Source organism: Drosophila suzukii, chromosome 2L (assembly GCF_043229965.1).
Source record: "Drosophila suzukii chromosome 2L, CBGP_Dsuzu_IsoJpt1.0, whole genome shotgun sequence".
Taxonomy (NCBI): domain Eukaryota; kingdom Metazoa; phylum Arthropoda; class Insecta; order Diptera; family Drosophilidae; genus Drosophila; species Drosophila suzukii.
In genome coordinates, this window is record NC_092080.1 from 4,667,411 (window position 1) to 4,686,940 (window position 19,530).

Consider the following 19,530-nt stretch of genomic DNA (forward strand, 5'->3'; position numbering starts at 1 on the left):
ATAGTACCAAGTCCTTCGCCTGCTCTGTGTATAATCCATTGTTATGTATCCATGGTCCGTTGCTCTATAACACACCTTGTTCCAAAGCCAATCCCTAAAAACCCCGATGTACATGGAAGTAGTCCTTCCGCACCCACTCCCCTTCCCATCGGAGTGCCACTTTTCGCGCCCCACATGTTGCCCTTTTCCAACCACGTTGTGCCCTTTTTGCCGCACAGGACTTCAAGGAGCGATGAATAGCTGCGGGGATGATCTGCGGTCGTTAAAAGGGCGCGTCTCCCATTAAGACTACGAAACTGGCATAACTAAATGTCAGCCAAAGTGGGATTGGCCTCCGAAACGGAGATGTAGTCCAGACATTTCGGGTGAGGAATCTATTATCACTAATTGAAAGATGGTACTCAGTTTAATCTTTAAAAATATGTAATTCAAAATATAACAACATGATATAAATATCTTATTTTAAAACATATTCCATTTGGATAGTATAAGTGTTATTAATTAGGACATCAAAACTAAATACATAGCCCATATGGCCACCAGGGCATTTCCGAATATCCCTCCACAAATACATCAACACTCGGGGCGTGCTGACATGGCTGACCATTGGCCAGGCGACGACTCCTATATACCGGTGACATTACATAACAAAGTTGATCCAAAACGGCGGGGCCAACCCATCCGCAGTCGCATCCGCCTTTTGTCTTGCCATACATTAAAAACTAGGTGAGGGTGTGTTGGCCGTTGAACAAAATTTAGTATCAATGAGCATGCGGCCCTGCCATTTGGATTGTATGGTTAATTTAAATGCAACTATTTAATTAATTTCAGCTCCGCCCGCAACGATTTGTTTGCACATAATTAAATCGACTAATTGGATGCCAGTTTTTAGTATCAATTAGCCTCAGGGCGCGACTTTATGCCTAAGTTATTGATTTAACAGCTAAAGCTACGCCAAGACGGGTTGTTCTGCGGTGGATGATTCTGTGGAGCTGGATGGATTTGGATTGGGATTGACCTGCGGCTGTCCCAACGACATGGGCAAGCGATCGCCCCAGCGACTGACTTTGGCGCAAGAATAAGCAGATCTGGAAGAAGATGGAATTGCTTTAGAGGCCTTAAAGAAGCAACAGGCGTTCTACTCACTTTCCGTGCTTGGACTTTGTGAAGATGACCTCTTGAAGATTTCCCTCCTCTGTGCAGACCCGGCAAATGGCATGCTTTGACCTCACCAAGGTGGGCCGCACAATCCGCGGCCAGGATCTGGAGTTATCGGTTTGGGGACCCTTCTTCAGGATGGCATAGCTGTAGAGGGAGGTGTGGCGATCCGACAAGGAGTCGCTGCCCAAGCGCAGGGGAGCAAACGAAACTGGGAAGTTGCAGGGCGTGCGATCAGACAAATCTCGAAGACGGGGACAGACTACATCATGAGGGCACTAGGGATGTAAATAAGTTACTATATAACCCAATAAGCCTAAGATTATCTTGGAAGCTTACCGGTGCCACCGTGTGACCTTCTTGATCCTGCTGCAACAAAAATGTCCTGGCCTCGTTGACCAGCTCGCTGCCCCGACGCGTTCCCTCCTCCACTATGACCATGTAGCCATCGCACTTGCGCCAAAGATTGCGCAAAACGTCCTCTCGCTGCTCTTTGTCCACCAACTCAAAAAGTGTGTGCGATATAATAACCAAATCGTAATTGGTTTCAATGGCGGGTAGGAATTGTCGATAGAACACATTGCGCAGCGATACCTGCTTGTTCTCGTGGCCATCCCGCAGAATGAGCTCAGAGATCTCGTTCATCTCCCTGGACCTGTCCACGTTGTAGTACTCGAAGATGTGGTCACGCCAAAGTTCGCTGGCCACCCACATGCCAGTGCCGATGCCGGAGCCAAAATCAAAGAAGCTGCGCGGTCGGAACTGCTTATCCCGCTGGGCCAGCTCGGTGAGGACGCGCTTCATCACTGCGTACTCCTGGGCTCCGCGAGCTATGGCATAGACGATGGACTCGTACGGACCGTACTCGATTCGCTTCCAGGCGTAGACGCGCTGACCCAACCGCTTGTTGATCTCCTGTTCCCGCTTGCGCTTCCAGCGCTCCGCCTCCTCCTCGTCCAGCGTGGCCAGGCGATCCAGCGGCATCTTCGAGTTGACCTCCTCAATAACGATCCTCTTTTTGTTTTCGATCTCCTCCTGCGTGGGCGGCGGATGGCGGGATTTGATGTAGGCGTTGAGCTGCTGTCCGTCGTGGATTAGTTTCTTGATGGGATGATCGCCCACGATGCGCTTAAGAGTATCACTCAGTTGTTTGGGCAGCTCCACATGATTGGGCCTCAATACGCCCGGATGTTTCCTGGGTTTCAGGGTGGCCTGTTCCAGTCCAGAGATCACCGCTGGCTCCACGTCCACGGCAATCTTGCTGGTGAAACGGTGCAGCCGGGGCACCAAGCTTCTTGTGTAATTCAGGGAAAACTGCATTTTGAAATCCGGCTAATAATATGTAACCGAAAAATCAAAACAAATGAAAGCCACACGAGTTTACCGGCGTTTTGTCAGTGTTCCAAAAGTCGCAGGCAAACAGCTGACGGTGATGCCAGATGTTTCGCAGTAAGAAAAGTTGCGGCTATGCTGATAGTTTCGATTCATAATACTTTAAGAGATTTAAAGTATTTACATATAAATAAATAATTTTTTATTTTAAAACTCATATTTTTTTAAATAAATCATTAGGATTATCAGGCAACCTTTTCTTGTTGATATATAAATTAAAAAAAAAACAAATAAAAAAGAAACTATAGCCTTAACCTTCACTGTGCCTGTTTACTGGCTTGCATCTTTTTTAAAAGTCTGCAGAAAACCACCAACTTAGAAGTCGCATCATGCTTTAATTAATCAATTAAATTAGCCATGGATGAATACGAAGCACAAGTGAGCAAAGGTGATCCAATTTGGTCCCAACTTCCTTTATGACAATTCTTGCCCCAAACAGTTGCTCGTAGTGGAGCAGGCGTTGGAAAATGCCACGGATGAGCCGCAACGCCAGGAACTTTTGGCACTGAAGACGAATCTGCAGGAGCTGCTGGCCCTCACCCGGGAGACACAAGATGAACCACCACCAACCGATGAAGTACCTCAGCAGGTGGACCACCTGGACGATGAGCTGGAGCGGCTCAGAAGCGAACTCAATGACCTGGAAGGGGCGGTCTCCACACATACAGCGGCGGATGAGGAGCAGCAGCTGGCGGAATTGCGGGCCAAGTACACAGCCATGGTGGGCGAGAAGTGCTCCGCACCGCACGAGCACAGTTGGGGCACCTGCTACCACAATGCCCTCATCTGCGGAGTGGACGACGAGGTGGTCATCAACGGTGATGGCGTCTTGGACGCTCGACTAAGGGTGCTATTTACGAACCCCACGCATCGAGAAATGCTGCCTTGTTCCTACTACCTCGAGGGAGAGTGCCGCTTTGATGAGACGAGGTGTCGCTTCTCCCATGGCGCCTTGGTTCCCGGTAGCTCCATTAGAAAATACAATCCACCCGATTTCCACAAACTGGCCCGTAGCCGCCCAGTGTTTGCCCTTCTGGCAGATCGCCTCTGGCACCGCGGGCGTGTCCTTTGTGTCAATTTCGTAGAGCAGGTGTGCCGCGTGCGCTTAGATGGCCAGGATCACAAGGAGCGAGAACGGGACTTTAAGTTCGAAGAGCTCTATCCACTGACCACGGATCAGGATGAGGATGACGAGCTCTCCAGCGACGACAGCAACTCTAGTTTGAACGACGACAGCAGTGATGATGGCGACTCGGAAATGGACGATCTGGAGGAAGCCAGGAGAGCACGCATGGTGGAGTTGAGTTTGTTTACCTTTAAGCCGACGGAACGGCTGGGCGCCTGGGAGGAGTTTACAAGGGCAAGTAGTGTAGCAAAGTCAAATTCAGCTACGTATGTTACTTTAAATACCATTTCTACAGGGCATCGGCTCCAAGCTCATGGAGAAAATGGGCTACATCCATGGCACGGGTCTTGGCTCGGATGGCAGAGGCATTGTAACTCCTGTGAGCGCCCAGATACTTCCCCAGGGTCGATCCTTGGATGCTTGCATGGAGCTGCGTGAGGCCGCCAACGGGGACAAGGACTACTTCAGCGTGGAGCGAAAGCTGAAGCGTGCCCAGCGTCGTCAGCGAAAGGCAGATGAGAAGGCTTACGTCCGGGAGACGCAACGCACGGATGTTTTTACATTTCTAAACGCCAGTGTCCTGGGCCCAGGGGAAAACAGCCAGCAAGGCGAGCAGGTGGCCAAGAAGGTCAAGACCAACGAACTGCAGCAGCACTCAACGAAAACCCTCAACGTGGAATCCGTAAGAGTAGCTGATGAAATCCGGCGCAAGCAGCGGGACATGGCCAAGGTGAAACAGTCCCTGGACCGGAATTCTGGAGATGCACAGCTCCAGAAACGACTGCAAGTGCAGCTGCAAAACCACAAACAGGAATTGGACACGCTGCAGGCCCAGGAACGCAGCCTGAGCAGGGAACAGCAAACGCGCAAGAGCAAGAATAAAATGTTTGAGTTTTAAAATGTGTGTTTTATAAAAGGGCTTTTACAAATTTCACAAGGGTATGATTAAAAATTGTCCCTAAAATCGTTTCAAGTAAAACATTAGTCCCTCGTAGAGATATTGTATCTAAAAACATCTAGATTTTATAAAAACAAAAAGTTCTAGGATAATATATTTAAAAACAATTGCTTGAGCCATTGTTTAGCAGACATTATAAGACACCCAATGAAAACCTTAAATCTACCCGAATTAAATGCTACCGAATGCTCCCGCCGTAATGATGGCCGTCATATACTGCTCCAGAAGTGCCTGGGCCAGGTGAGCGCCATGGTCCACGGCCAGGGAGTAGGCCGTGTCCCCGTCCTCGTTGGTGGCACTGAGATCCAGGTCCCTGGCCAGCAGTTCGTTGCAGGTGTGCGGATGATTGCCGGCCGCTGCGTACATGAGCGCCGTGCTTCCAACGATGTCCATGTGACCGGAATCCGCGCCGTGATCCAGCAGAAAACGGACGATCTCGTTGTGGCCGCCGGCTGAGGCCAGGAGCAAAGGACTGACCAGATCTGGGGCCATGGTGTTCACATTGGCGCCTGCAGCGACGAGGAGCTGCACGGAAACCAGCTGCCCGTATGAGGCTGCCCAATGCAGGGCTGTGAATCCGTGACTGTCCTTGTGGTCAATGTCCTGAGTACGTGCCCGTTCCGCTGCCACCTGCTCCTCGGTGATCTCGCCCTGGCCCGCTCGTTCGTGGAAGGAGAGCGAAACTTCGACGGGACAGAAGGTGGCCTCCGTGTTGCCGCGCTGCAGGTTGGTCAGCACGGTGGTCTGGGGGCGGTACGGCAGGAAGGCACTCTTCCGCTTGGCGTCCAGCACCAGCATGGAAGTGGGCGCCGACCGCATGCCCTCATCTTCGTCGGAATTTGCGTTATTTTGGAGATTACTAGCTGGAGCCACCATTTGCTTCTGTTTTTATTTACGTTTTGCACCCATTACTAGCGAACTAAGTAGGGTGTATTTGTTTGACGGTAGGTATGTCATGTTATGAACATTACCTTTCCAACCATATTGTGAATTATAATGTGTTTACAAAAGCATTAATGTTGTACAATTATACAAAAATGTTCAGCAACGCATTAAATTGCAAATTTTAATAATAAATCAAAATCTACCAATAATTTTAGATGAATATGAATAATAATTTCCAACATAATTAATTTTTTAGCATTTATTTATTTACCGAAATTTATTTCATATAGATTCTTATTAACAGGTGAAGTCGTTGTAAAATATATATCTGCATTTATTGCGAAAAACATGATGACTCATTTTATTATAGGAGAGTAGAGGGTATCACATTATCGATGCCTTTATACATACCATTCTTTCCAGTCTGTGTAATTGTTTCCCGTGATCTGTTAAAGCCACATTGAAAATGGCATTATTTTACAACTCCCGAACGGTCACACTTTCTTGGTTTGTTTTTATTTTCTCGTTTCAAAGCTTAATTTGCGTTTAATTATGTAAATATATTTACCTGATTTGTTAGCGCTGTATTTGTGTGTTTCATAACAGGTTTCGCGACGCGGCGCAGTTGTTTCTCTGGCCAAAACGATCCCGTTCCTGCACCTGTTGCGCCTTGCGAATCAAATTGGTTCCCCCCATTGCCATTTCCAGTGCAAACCTGCGTTTGGCCTTTTTTATGCCCTTTAGTTGTACGTTTCCACTGGCCGAGAACTAATTGCGTCGAAGTGGGATCCGCCAAATCTTCAGCAAAATGGGCAACACGAGTTCCAAGGGCGAGTCGGACGCCAGTGAGCCGCCCCTGGAGGGCGGGAAGCTGAACAGGCAGCAGCACAAGGCCAGCGACGCCTCCCACAACTCCCACAATGGGGGCTCTGACGTGGGCGGCAGTCACAACAACCTGAAGGTGCAGCAGGCCCAGGGCTCGATGACCAGGTCCGCCTCCGGGGCGGATGTCACCGAGAAGTACCTCACCCAGCTGGTGCCGGTCGAGAAGCTGGCCGAGATCCTCAGGGAACAGACGTCGGCCAAACTGGGAATTAATGGCATTGTCGCAGATGTCTTTGTGGTGAGTAATTAACTGATAACACCTTGCCCACTCATACAACAACAACAACTACTTCTACCTCTTGCCAGTCACAAGTCTTTCCGCAATACACGGATCTGGGCCATCGGCTGTTCAACCTGATGCACTCCAACTCCAAGGCCACCACAAGGCATCTGGGCGCCGTCGCCTTCCGGCAGCAATGCGAACGTTTCCTGGGCATAATGGACGATGCCAAGACGCTGGAGTGCTACATAAAGATGTACGCCCAGGAGGACAACCCGGAGCAAATCGATAAGACGGGAGTGACGCGACTGCTCCACATCTGTTACACCATTGCCATGCAGCACTCGGGCAACGCTGTGCTGTGCTCGGCCATCAACCGCACGTTCGGATCGGTGACCAAGTCCATTTTCCTGTGCCACGACAGTATGAGCCTGGGATACGTTTGCCGCTGGTTCGAGCAGAACCTGATGCGCCTGGTACTCCTGGTGCACAAGTACTGCGTACACACCCTGTCCACCGCCTATCGCGGCCTGGAGCTGCAGAACCAGTCCTGCGGAATCGAGTTGCAAACTCCTGTGCTTGAACAGCGCAATCCCTTCACAGATACCACGGACCACAGTGGAGGAGGTGGACGGGATATGGACTCCCTGATGCCGCTCTCACAGGCCTGGCTGCTGGCCGGAGCTCTGCCGCCGCTGTACTCCAAACCACAGACGGTGGCTCCCCCAGCCAGCAAAGGAAACAACAATATCAGCGCCTCAACAGCCGTTCAGATCTTCAAGGAGAAGCTGTCGATGATGCCCTCGCACTGGACCCTGCTGTACGACTCCAACGAACATGGCGTGGGAGCCAATCGGTTTCTGCACCACGTCCTCGGCTACCGGGGACCCACTCTCGTCCTACTGCACACCAAGGATGAGCAGACGTACTGCGTGGCCTCGCCCAGTGAGTGGAAGGAAACCCATCTGTTCGTCGGCGGAGAGGGTTGCTGTGTTATCCAGCTGCTGCCCAAGTGGGTAGAAATATTGTGGAATTTTTGAATCCTTACTAATGGTATTCCTTAAAGGTTTGTGATACTGGAGAAGAAGCCCAACATTCTGTACCTTAACACCAGCATACGTGGTTATCCGAAAGGATTACGTGCCGGTGCCGATCCGCGCAAGCCCATTATAGCAGTCGATGAGCATTTCGAGAATGTGGACTGCAAGGGATTAGCGGCAGGACTTGCGTCAATCGAGGTAAAATGAATTTGCTTATGAGGAATCAGTATTGAAATAACTAAAAATATCAGATAACTATAAAAGGATCTGATTCAGTGGGTTAGGACCAGAATTCCTATGAAGGGAATTAGAAACACCGCGTTTTGTAAAGATATGTTCTTTAAACTTTATTTTAAACCCACTATTAAAAAAGTAAAAATAGCTAATCAATCATTCAGACCAGAATAGGCTAGCGACCAACTGTTTGAATATTTCTCGTTACTTTAATCGCATTCATGTACAATAAGCCTTATTTAACAGGGTATATTTATATATGTGTATATGCATATATGGTATGTAGTGTAAAATTCATAGACGTATATCGTATATAAACGGCATAATCTCCAGTCTAAGCTGTTAAAAACAGCACACCTGTGCCTCATATGGGCCAGGTGTGCTCTAGCGATGCATTTAAACTAAGTCTACGATTCTCCTTACCCAACAACAGTCAACCAACAACAAGAACTACACGTTGCTCATCATTTCTATATTCGATCTCCTTCGTAGGTTTGGGGCTGCGGCGACAAAACATCACGCGAAGTGCAATTGGACATCAAGAAGTGGCAGATCAAGGAGGCCGAGCGACAGCGGACAGTGAAGCTCACGGCCGCCGACTGGATGGACCATCCGGATCGATACCTTCTCGAGCTGGGCGGCAGGCAGAACTACAACAATTGATCGCAGCTGCTGCTGCGTGTACGCTACATATGTATGCTGAAAGCAATCGGAATGCCTTTCGTTTTGGGGGCATTCCCCACGACGAAATTTACTGGGAGTCGCTACAATTATGCGCACGCAGCACGAGAAGTAATCACTGGACTGAATTTGTTTTTAATTGATGTTGATTGATATTCGGTTTACTTGTTTTCATTCTATTATCAGCGTTTAGTATTCGATTTGATTTATGTTCGTAACGTGAATTCCGTGAATGCCTTTATATGTACTTCGGTCTACTCTGTATCTATATATCTATGTCATAAATCGTCTCCGTTTTCGTCAATCATATTTTTAAAGTCTTCTGTTTTGTTCTGTATCTTCGTTCAAAGTTAAGAAAGCAAGTATTATGAAAAGACATAGGATTCGAAGTGCTTAAGCAAATATTTCAATAAATGTTACAAATAAAAAAGGGACTTGGATTATTTTGTTGTCTTGGAATTTGGACTATATCATATCAGCACGACAGAATATCATTTGGCATTTTATCTTTTCTAGGGGGTGTAAGATAAAAAAGAGAAAAAGTAATCAAGGTCAATTATACACAAAAAACTGGGAATGTTAATAGAGAATGAATGATACAGCAAATTTTAAAACTTCTTATTACATATACGATTTGCGTCAACAAAACCCAAAGTATAAATAACGATAAGGCTTACAAATGTGTCAAAAAATGGAATGAGAAGCAATGTTAGTACGCAGATGGGTGCAGTAGCATGTAAATAATACGAATTGATAAAAACATAAAAGGCGTTTGCAAATATTTTTCAATTTTATATTATAAATGTGTATATTAGTTTTACAATAAGAATTTCTAATTAAATACAAGTCACGCCCTTTTCTGACCGGCGGCAGTCACAAAATTCACAATCGGTTCAGGCATGTTTTTTTCAATTAACTACTTAGCCACACAAAAGTTCGAGACCTAACTATGCGGGACCACCTAGCGGGGATGTATAGAGTAAAAATATCGTTTCGGGAAGGTCGGTTTACAAAATCAGCACATAAAAAGTACATACATACAAAATATCTGACCCCAATTCGCACATGTTTAATGATGATTCTTTGGGCTAGGGGATGTGTGGATTTGTTTTGTGTGCGCTATTAGGAAAAACGATTATAAAAAAACTGCTTTCGCGATGAAAACTAAGGCCACAATTCAAATGCCCCATTTAATGGGCCGCTAGAAAGGGTTCGTTTCATGAGTATTCTAAGCCTAGCACAAATAAGGATATGGGAAAACAATAAATACAGCCATGGCGCATACATAACTGAAAAAGGTTTTAAGGTCAGCGCGTCTAGGTGATGTACTCTCGATCGCGGCGTCGCCGCGTCGTGGAGGCCACAACGACAACGGGCTGCTCGCCAGCACCGTCGTCCCCGTCTCCATCCTCCCCATCCTCACCACCCACGTCCACGTCATCGTCGTCGTCAGCGTCATCATCCCCGCCCGTTGAGTTGGACCACTCGGACGCCGACTGGTTGCTGCCAGTGGCACTAAACTTAAGACTGCTCGACATGCCAAACGAAACGGACAGCGAGGCGCTGAGTGATGAGGCATTCAGCTGGTGGCTCACGTCCACGCCGTCCTCATCCTCGAAGGCGTCGTCGATGTGCGGGTGCTGATGGTGCTGGTAGTGGTGGTACTGTTGGTAGCGGTGTCACCTGCCCGCGCCCGCACCCAACAGCAGGGCATAGTCGTCGTTGGACTCGGGAATCGGCGCTGCAGCCGAAGCGGCTCCGGCACCGGGCGGCAGGCGCAGGAAGTGGCCACCTCCGCCAGCACCAGCACCCGGATCCCTTTCCCGCTCGCGAAGATGCAGCGTGTCGCGCTGACGAGTCGACAGCTGGGAGGAGCCCGTCGCGCCCGGCAAGTGTAGTTGTTGTTGTTGGTAGTTGTTGCTATTGCTACTGGCGCCATCGTCGACCACGCCTGCTAAAGGAAATCGAGATTGAGATTGGGAGTGAGCGGGTTGGTTTTCGGGCAGTGTTATCAGCTTGCCATCATAGACGGGCACGATCAGGCGACTGGAAGTTGCACCATACATGTTACCTGATTGCGACGAACTGCCCGGCAGCTGCTGATCCTGCCGCTTGCTGATCAGATACTCGGACTCACTGCTGGAGCGACGAGGACTGCGCGCCAGCGGCTGGTACGTGCTGCGTCCCTGGAAGCGGCGACTCAGCGAACTGCCCACGACTCCCAGATGCTCGGTAACGTCCTCCTGCATGTCCGAGATGTCCATCATGGAGAGGAAGGCGCGACACCAACTGTGCTCCGGGTTGTTCCAATACTGCGGCGAGTTGATGTGGAACGGGCTGTGCGGGAAGCTGTAGATGTGGGCCACGGCGGCGATGAACATCTCAATGCAGATGAGGAAGTTCTGGTGGGCGATTACAAGATTATTTTAATAGGTTTACAACAACTTTCACTAATGTCGCAAGGCTGTTTTGCATATTCTTCTTTATCAAAGAGAAAGTATGGATTAATAATCAATATTAGTCATGAACTATAATCATCCCTTAGTAGTCATCTACATTTACTTTTAGGCATAAGCAATAAATGCTTTACATAGTAAGATAAACTCAATAGTTTTTAAAACTATTTTTAAGATAAGCTGAACAGAGGTTCTAAAAAATATCTCACCTGTAAAAGGGATGCAAGATTCGTGTCGCCCACATCTGAGCCGAAAATGTCCTTGATTATGTTATAATATACCAGCACATTAAGCAGCACTCCTTGGCTGTGGATGTAGAAAGATATGTTTAAGACCGATACCCCTCAAAACCCGTAAGCTAGCACTTACAAAAACGAGAAGAACACCACAGCCTTGATGCACAGAAACTTGGGAATGGGCTTCATGGGTTTCAGGTCCTCCTTATTAGCACGGTAGAATAAAACCAGGCAGTACATGGCCACGAACTGGGAAATGTTGTTGACGACCACAATGTAGGGGAAGGCCACGTTCCCGGCGAACTCGCCCTCGCCGTAAACGCCGCACAGCTCGCAGATGCTATGGAATTCCGGATTAGCGTTGGGTACTAAGCAGAAAGGACACTCCCTATACTCACACAGAGATGAAGGTGGTAATGGGCCGGACCACCGTGTACTGGAGGATGCCGTGCTTGCAGTTGTGGATGAACTCACGGCCCATCACCCACGGCCGCATGCAGCAGAGCGGAAAGAAGTGCGGCACCTGTGGCTTGTACTCCATGGTGGCCTCCAGATCCATGCCGAGATTCAAGTAGTTGAGCAGGTACACCATGAAGTTGTAAATGACGTACGCCTCGTAGCATTCGCGCAGCGAGTCCACGTAGATGGAGTGCTTCGGAAAGAAGAGGCCGATCCACTGCAGGTGAACACAGAGAGTATTAGGTTTCTTGTGGTCTTCGATTACAACGACGATGACCCACTTACCGCATTCAGGGCGTAAATGGGCACCATCCACAATATGCGGATTATGTGCTTCTGCAGTATGGGCTTGGTGAAATGGATGACGTGTTGGATGATGTGCCATATGGAAACGGGCACTGCAGACAGCACAAAAAGGCCGCCAATGAGGATGAGCTGATCGTTGCGCTGGAAGCCATCTTTAACAGAGTTAACGATGAGCAGCGGCACCACGATGATGGCGAAGATAACATAAGTGACGATGAGCAGCGGGCGTATCCAGATGCGCCACTCCTCAAAGAAGCGTCTCACGTCCAAGCCGCACATCCTGTCCACTGGAGTCCCGCTTGGGATTGCAATTGCTCTTGGGAAAGTGGTCACCGGACTACTGAGTTTCCGGACTGCGTAGGTTCGTTGACGTTGCCGCCGCCGCCCCGATATTCTGTTTTCACTTGGCTTTCCGATTCCCTCCGCTCCGCTCCAAACCGCTCCTCGCCGCCAGAAGTTATCACACAGTAGATTACAGGAGTCGGCGGTCGCACCCACGCTGGCGGCGCATTTTCAGAGATCCCCTGCTAGCAGAGCAAGTGCCTCGAGCCACTGGGTTTTGGTCCTATTGGCAATAATAAAGCTGATTTGTTGCCCTCTTTTGTGCCAGTTTAAGCTGCGGATGCCAACGTCTAGAGCTGGCCAACTATCGATGGCACTATCGACCATATCGATGGTAGGGAGGCAGTTTGCTCAACCGATAGTTTTAAAACTATCTGATAATAAGCCAATACTTTTCATGTCTTCTCGCAATATTATTTAACATTAGTGTCAACTGAATTTAGCAAGAGCGTAGGAGTACAGGTGCCACTAATAAAGCAAAGCTGTTTTCAAAAATTGTTGGAGATTTTTTAAATATTTATTTTGTTATTAATCTTTTAAAGCTTGAAAATAAAACAATAAGCAAGCTTCAAAAATTAATAACAATAACAATACATAAAATTATTTCACAATTTAATTTATAATAAAAATCTTGATTGCTATTAACGCTATTTTAATAGGTAAATACCCCATATATTAACATCGATAGTTTGTGAAAAACTTTGACAAGAGCAGTGTGCCCAGACTGCACCAAATTTACCTGGAAGACCAGAACCGTTTCTCTTTGGAATCATTAATTTTATACATTTTGTTTAATATTTAATAAGTATTTTTAAGAAGGGGGCACTTCCCTTATGTATAAAAGCAGAGATACAAATTTTCATGTGTAAGTTTACCAAGAAAAGCAGGATTTTTCTCAAATATGGTAGGGAAATTTTAAGGGCTGCAAAATAGGAAAAAAAACTTTATTGTTTAATTATAATAAAATTTTTAAAAAATCCTGAAAAGTAAAAATCAAATTATTTCCAAGTAACAAACCTAATTAATTTCAAAACCACAATACAATTTTGATAAAGTTCAGTTTGATACAACTTTTACTGAATTAAAAAAACCCATAAGATACTTAAGTCTTTAAATTGATAACTACGTATATCAAAACATGAATCATATAAAATCTCAGTTATACTTTTTATTTTTGTTTTCCTCTAAGTTATCAATTATGTACAATAATCGTATGTTTTGAGTTTTATGTGTCATTTTAAAATTAAATATATTCATTTCTGTGCAATGTTTAAATAAATGATTAAGTTTAAAAAGCGAAATTTGTAGTTTGGTTATCGTTTTATTTAACAAGTACCTATTCTTAGAGTTAAGGTTTCATTGGGATCTATGCTGTCAGAATTTCTCTTAACATTTATACGTGATACCTATAGATGTTCTGTGTCCGGCCAGGGCTGTCTTTTGGATTACAGTACGGCGGAATTGCGCCCTTGCCCTTGTTCGTCATGTTCATATACACAAGATCGGATTAAGTTAAAAGTAATTTAAATGTAATTGTATTAGATAAAAACAGGAAGCTGCGGGTGCAAGCTAATTGTTGTGATGGTGCAGAAAGAGGATCGCATCGATGTGACTTCCGGTGAGCATAAAGCGCTTGTTAAAATCGTATATTTGGTCTCGCAGCGCCTTCTTGAAGCTGAGGCTCACCACGCCGGGCACACTGTGGTACAGGCTGGACAAGTCGCGCAGCGTTCCGTAGATGTGGCCCATCTTGAGCCACCACTCGATGGGCGACTCATCCAGCTGGACGACCACTTCGTTGCGATACCGCTTCAGATCAGTTTCCACGTTGCTGTCGGCATCCCTCTTCGGAGGACTGGGTATCTCGGCAATGTCAAACAGCAGTTCCAGTTCTACAGGGAGTTTTGCGTTAGTCCTTGGCGTCTAACCATTTTATTTTCTGTACTTACTCGACTTCCTGGCTGCGCCGCCTGCTCCTGCCCTGGGCTCCGACTTGATGGTCACAGCGCTGGAGGTTGCCGCCACTTCGTTGGCCTCTCCTTCGCCCACCGTTCCAAAGTTCTTGTTGTACTGAAGGGTCAGCATGCGTACGGTTCTCTCTAGGTTGTCAATAGTGGTCAGGCGGTGGAAACGCGGGTCCAGCAATGCGGCAGCGGTCAGATAGTCATTAGCTATGATGTGGGTCTGCAGCACTCCAGAAATGGTGCGCTTCACATTCATCATTAGGGGATCGTCCTGCTCGGCCAGGCCCAGTTTCTTGATGAGAATCTTTGAGGTAATTGGCGAAAGCATGCTGCACAAGGGGATATCCTCGCCACGCAGTGTGTCCAAAGCAATCTGGAAGATTTTAGCCAATAAGACAGGTGTTCAAGGGTTTCAGTTGGGTGGATAGCTTACCACTAGAGCACTGAGTGCCTCCGTCACCGTCTTGGCCGATATGACCAGCTGATCCATGTCCTCGGACCAGGAGATAGACTCGGCAAAGAACTTGAGCATCTCGTACAGTGTCCAGGGGAAGTGCTCGTTGTACGTCGGCAAGGGCCCCTCGGCCACCTTGGAGGCAATCTCTGAGGAATGGCGCTGCATGAGGTCTTTCACCTGCTCAATTAGCGTGGCCACCTCTTCGAGCTCAAAGACCCGACGCAGGCATTTGTCAATAACCGAAACGTAGCACAGGGCAATGGGGATATCTGAAGGGGAAATAATATTCTTACTTAATTGATTCATCCCATCCTAGTGCTGCACTTACTCTTCTCTCGCAGATAGGTGTGCAACAAGTCCTCGTCCTCCTCATAGTTTATGATGGCCAGCGTGCAGTTGGCCAAGTAGAAGTCGGTCAGCAGATCGTCAAAGACAATGTAGTCGGTGTACTCCACAGTGGCGTACAGCATGCTCCTGGCCGACTGTGTCTCCTCGTCCAGATAGTGATGGTAGATGCTGAGGAAGCGGCGCTGCTCGACATTTATCCACTGCTCAAAGGCCAGGGAGAAGGGCTTCTCGGAGGTAAACTCGCGCGTCATCTCGCCGATCTCCAGGAACTTGGAGGCGTGCATCTCGTTGAGCAGAGACTCGATCTTGTGCGGTTCGGGCAGTGGTGACGAATTGCCCATGGCCTGGCGCACAAATTCACTGAAACCGGCATCGTACAGGCATTCCACGTTGCGGAAATCCTTGATCACGATGTCCGTGAGTGCCTCGGCCAGATTGGCGATGTTGGGCACGGAGGAGTAGCCGCCATCCTCGTGCTTAATGGCCCGCCCGTGCATCAGTGCGCCCGAGGGTGTGGCCACCTTGCGCTTGCGACTGTACTTGGGCTCCATGACCAGGCGCTCCTCTTCCTCGACCAGATTATCGGCCTCGTCGTAGGTAAACGGCACCATGGTCTCGTACAGCATGGTCTGCGAGGAGGCGTCCTCCTCCGCCTGCATGGCAGCGGTGGCCACGGCGGCCTCGTCCAGTTCATCGTCGGATCCATTGTCGTGATTGCGATTATTGATGAACTCCAGCTTGACCCGGCGCGAGGAGACGTTCCGCTTGGATAGCGGCGGATGGGTCACGTTGCGCGGCGTCTTGCGCGGCGGGACATGGATGTCGTGCTCCTGGCACAGGTCCTTGAACAGATCCTTGTGCCGGTGCTGGAGATGGGCCCGCAAATTGGTGGTGTTGCCATGATTGGTCAGCACCTTGTGGCACTTGATGCAGACCACGTTCTGCTTGGTGATCACCTCGTTGTTGTCGTTCGAGGGGAATCCAAAGTAGCGCCAATAGACGCTCTTCATCTTGGGCGAGTACAGTTTGGAGAAGTTCAGCTGCGACACATCCTCATACTTGAGCTCGCCAATGGCCACCGGCGACGCGGATACCTCTTCACTCATCTTCGCTACGTCTCGTTTCTCTCGGGGATCGGGAACGGTGATCCTGGTTGTTTGTTTTGATTTGGGTTCGACGACGATTGCTGGCCAATGCGGGAAATTAGCGCGCAATTTCTCGATTATAGATAGACGGTTCAATAGTCAATAGTTTTTTATCTGTATCAGAGGTACAGTTCAGAGTTGCCACGCGACACGCCAGTCAATCGATAAGGCAATTAAACATTAATAAATGCCCAAAATGCACTCGTAACTATTTGTAATTATTTTTCCTGCCTGTTAAATGACAAGCGTCAGCGTTTTACTCTTTTAACACAACTGGCTGGGCGTATAAAATGCGATTTGTTGAGTATTCTCGCTAACACTGATTGCATCACCAATCGATAGCTGGGGAAATTTCTCGCTCGCATTAGGGAATTTCTCGAGGGAAATTTTCGCTTGGCCAACGACGTGAAGTTGGTTGCGATTTCCTTTTTAATTCGTTGTTGGGAAGAAAAGGTGTGTAAATTTCGAGAGCGTCTCGAAATTAAATGAAAATAAAAGATAACCGATATGGAAATGAAGCCATCAAGTGTGTGAAGTGTAGAGGAAGCCTAGGGGCTTCTTTAAACAGCCATAGACCAATTGGAACTGCTCTGAATTGTGGATAAAACAAGCAAGATGACGCAGCCACGTGGGTCTGCAGCTTGGTTATACCGCATATTCCAGTTTACATATAGACATTAATGTTTATTTTGTGTTTTTGCACTCATTGCAGCTATTCTAAACCGCCAAGATGGGTAAGGGTAACAATATGATTCCGAATCAGCACTACCACAAGTGGTGGCAGCGGCATGTGAAGACCTGGTTCAACCAGCCGGCCCGCAAGATCCGCAGGCACGAGAACCGCGTCAAGAAGGCCAAGGCCGTCTTCCCCCGCCCAGCCAGCGGTGCCCTGCGCCCCGTGGTCCGTTGCCCCACCATCCGCTACCACACCAAGCTGCGTGCCGGCCGTGGTTTCACCCTGGAGGAGCTGAAGGTGAGTGCATGTCGCTCTCGAAGCTTACTGACCAACTAACCCTCTGATTCTCTGTGTCCCACAGGGTGCCGGCATTGGCGCCAGCTTCGCCAAGACCATCGGCATCTCTGTCGACAAGAGGCGCAAGAACAAATCCCTGGAGTCGCGCCAGCGCAACATCCAGCGGCTCAAGGAGTACCGCAGCAAGCTGATCCTGTTCCCCATCAACGAGAAGAAGATCCGCAAGGGCGAGTCCACCGTTGAGGAGTGCAAGCTGGCCACCCAGCTGAGGGGACCCGTCATGCCCATCACCAATGAGCAGCCCGCCGTGGTCGAGTTCCGTGATGTGACCAAGGAGGAGAAGAAGTTCAAGGCCTTCGCCACGCTGCGCAAGGTAAGCTTTTGGCTTTGGGATCCTTTTTGGCCATTGATCCTCATGATTTGGTTTACTTACAGGCTCGCACTGATGCCCGTTTGGTCGGCATTCGCGCCAAGCGCGCCAAGGAGGCCGCCGAGAGCGAGGACGCCGCCAAGGGAGACCCCAAGAAGGCCAAGAAGTAAACCGCCTTTTGACCCCATAGTTCTGTCTATAACATCAACAACCAGAATAAAATATTAGTTTTTTCTTAAACGTGAATATCCGTGCTCTTTGTTATTGTCGCGCTCGGTGTGAATTTATCGATACCGCGTTTATCTATCGATAGGCTGGCTGTTTGGCGCGGTGTTTTGAATTCCAGTTTCACATTCGTTTCAGGTCGGAGCAACTCAAAATCAACCACCATTTGAATGCAGGGACACCGGTTTTTAAGGAAAGTGCTTTAAGTTGTCGAATTGTACACGAAAAAAATGGTTCCCACGATTTGGATCGTATTGAGCATTTTTTAATTGACAACTAAATTTATACTGTAATGAAGATATAGACAGGTGCTAATACGTATTTAATATAAGGTTTTGATATCATTTTTATTGTAAATTCATTAATATGTGTACGCGCAGTTCCTATGGATTGGTATGAGTTGTTTTGATGCAATGTACTTTTGTCTGTTTTTGGTTAAATAATGGCTGACCCTAAGACTATCTTACAAAATTTCTTCTATTTTGAGCACAATCTTAAAATTATTAATATTTAATTAGGGCACGATTTCTCCAAGAAATTTTAAGGAACTTGGAATTAAGTTGAAAAGATTAACCGTTCTGATTATATAGGTTAATAAAACTTTTCAGTTTTTTACAAGCCAAATCACGAACTTTAATCTAGTTCCTTAACAGAAAAGCTATAGTTAAATGATAAACTAATTATGCGGTGCGTATTGCTTAATATATCAAATAGATAAATTTGGTGCTCAAAACCACATTAAATTTGTAATATGTAAAATACGCTGATTTTAGTTATGGGTCCTAATTTTTTTGGAGACTAATTTTACAGGTTAATGTTTAGGACTTATTTTTATTATTAGTCAACAACTAGAATTCTTAAAGTCAGGGACTCTTAAGACAAAAGTATTATTTCTAGTCTAAAATGAGATTTCCTTAACTGGCTATACTACATACACATGTGTACACTGTACATAGTAAGCACAATATTTCGCCGAGATATGAACATTGAGGGACTGACCTCCGGATTATCGCCTTTGCACTTGAACCGCAAATATTAATTGAGGCCGCCACCCTATAAATCGTATTCCATATGTCGGTAATAAGGGCAGACCACATCCTACGTGCTAACCAAAATATGACCATGTTCATAAATACATTTGTACATATGCAAAACCATAACTCCTCCGGTGGTAAAAGTGGTAAAAAAAGGGTTGTGCTTCCTCGACCAAATGCGACAAGCTAATTCAATTATCGGGTGGTGCAGCAGCATCCAGACTCAGATACAGATGCAGATACAATTGCAGATCCAGATACAAATCCCAATCCCAGACCAATCCGACCCGCACCTTGAACCTTGTTTATGCACTTCACTGATTTTTATTTCACTTAACCTTGTTTGCTGCTCTTCTGCTTCTGTCGAAAAAGGGGCGAGGATGCTTGTTTCGGTGTCAACTGCATTCAAATTTTTATTATTGAAATTTATGAGCGCAAAAGTGATTTTCCACATAGTTTTTCCTGCTGCCCATCGCCACCCCTCAGTTTTTTTCTGTCGAGTTTCCCCGCTTTTTGATTGTTTCCTTTTCCGTTTTTCCATTGTTTCGAGTGTTGTTTGTGGATGCTGGTGGTCATGGCTACCGGGGTGGGTTTTTTGGGTTCCTGGTGGGTTTGGTTTTGGGTTTGGGTTCTTGG

General features: G+C 47.3%; 7 protein-coding genes across 10 annotated transcripts; 3 read left to right on the forward strand and 4 right to left on the reverse strand.

The window, feature by feature from the left end:
- Positions 1-798: 798 nt before the first annotated feature.
- On the reverse strand, positions 799-2,570 carry LOC108021413 (ribosome assembly protein METTL17, mitochondrial). The gene is made up of 3 exons (XM_017090125.4): positions 1,498-2,570; positions 1,147-1,436; positions 799-1,088 (listed from the first exon to the last, which is right to left on the reverse strand). The coding sequence occupies exons 1-3, from the start codon at positions 2,476-2,478 to the stop codon at positions 950-952; spliced, it is 1,410 nt and encodes a 469-aa protein (XP_016945614.3). The 5' UTR covers positions 2,479-2,570; the 3' UTR covers positions 799-949.
- A 169-nt stretch (positions 2,571-2,739) lies between these two features.
- LOC108021412 (zinc finger CCCH-type with G patch domain-containing protein) lies at positions 2,740-4,576 on the forward strand. Of its 2 annotated transcripts, none has more exons than XM_017090124.4 (3): positions 2,740-2,928; positions 2,990-3,914; positions 3,972-4,367. In XM_017090124.4, exons 1-3 carry the CDS (start codon positions 2,908-2,910, stop codon positions 4,112-4,114), a joined length of 1,089 nt encoding a protein of 362 aa, XP_016945613.3. In that variant the 5' UTR covers positions 2,740-2,907; the 3' UTR covers positions 4,115-4,367. The 2 variants fall into 2 exon arrangements, with proteins under 2 accessions (XP_016945613.3, XP_016945612.3); XM_017090123.4 differs by having other exon boundaries at positions 2,743-2,928; positions 2,990-3,910; positions 3,972-4,576.
- On the reverse strand, positions 4,563-5,549 carry LOC108021414 (DNA-binding protein RFXANK). Its single transcript, XM_017090126.4, has one exon. It carries the CDS (start codon positions 5,508-5,510, stop codon positions 4,806-4,808), a length of 705 nt encoding a protein of 234 aa, XP_016945615.3. The 5' UTR covers positions 5,511-5,549; the 3' UTR covers positions 4,563-4,805.
- Positions 5,550-6,039: 490 nt separating this feature from the next.
- On the forward strand, positions 6,040-9,013 carry LOC108019900 (uncharacterized). Its single transcript, XM_017087991.4, has 4 exons — positions 6,040-6,642; positions 6,711-7,636; positions 7,691-7,862; positions 8,391-9,013. The coding sequence occupies exons 1-4, from the start codon at positions 6,328-6,330 to the stop codon at positions 8,559-8,561; spliced, it is 1,584 nt and encodes a 527-aa protein (XP_016943480.3). The 5' UTR covers positions 6,040-6,327; the 3' UTR covers positions 8,562-9,013.
- A 345-nt stretch (positions 9,014-9,358) lies between these two features.
- LOC108019884 (transmembrane protein 184C) lies at positions 9,359-12,686 on the reverse strand. Of its 3 annotated transcripts, none has more exons than XM_017087978.4 (6): positions 12,016-12,685; positions 11,670-11,947; positions 11,405-11,611; positions 11,245-11,341; positions 10,651-10,981; positions 9,359-10,530 (listed from the first exon to the last, which is right to left on the reverse strand). In XM_017087978.4, the coding sequence occupies exons 1-6, from the start codon at positions 12,313-12,315 to the stop codon at positions 10,259-10,261; spliced, it is 1,485 nt and encodes a 494-aa protein (XP_016943467.3). In that variant the 5' UTR covers positions 12,316-12,685; the 3' UTR covers positions 9,359-10,258. The 3 variants fall into 3 exon arrangements, with proteins under 3 accessions (XP_016943467.3, XP_016943458.3, XP_016943450.3); XM_017087969.4 differs by having other exon boundaries at positions 9,359-10,533; positions 12,016-12,684; XM_017087961.4 differs by having other exon boundaries at positions 9,359-10,981; positions 12,016-12,686.
- Positions 12,687-13,526: 840 nt separating this feature from the next.
- On the reverse strand, positions 13,527-16,592 carry Dref (DNA replication-related element factor). Its single transcript, XM_017089746.4, has 4 exons — positions 15,128-16,592; positions 14,776-15,068; positions 14,328-14,715; positions 13,527-14,270 (listed from the first exon to the last, which is right to left on the reverse strand). The coding sequence occupies exons 1-4, from the start codon at positions 16,251-16,253 to the stop codon at positions 13,948-13,950; spliced, it is 2,130 nt and encodes a 709-aa protein (XP_016945235.1). The 5' UTR covers positions 16,254-16,592; the 3' UTR covers positions 13,527-13,947.
- Positions 16,593-17,004: 412 nt separating this feature from the next.
- Positions 17,005-17,881, forward strand: RpL13 (ribosomal protein L13). The gene is made up of 3 exons (XM_065868883.2): positions 17,005-17,265; positions 17,330-17,638; positions 17,701-17,881. The coding sequence occupies exons 1-3, from the start codon at positions 17,023-17,025 to the stop codon at positions 17,803-17,805; spliced, it is 657 nt and encodes a 218-aa protein (XP_065724955.2). The 5' UTR covers positions 17,005-17,022; the 3' UTR covers positions 17,806-17,881.
- Positions 17,882-19,530: the final 1,649 nt, after the last annotated feature.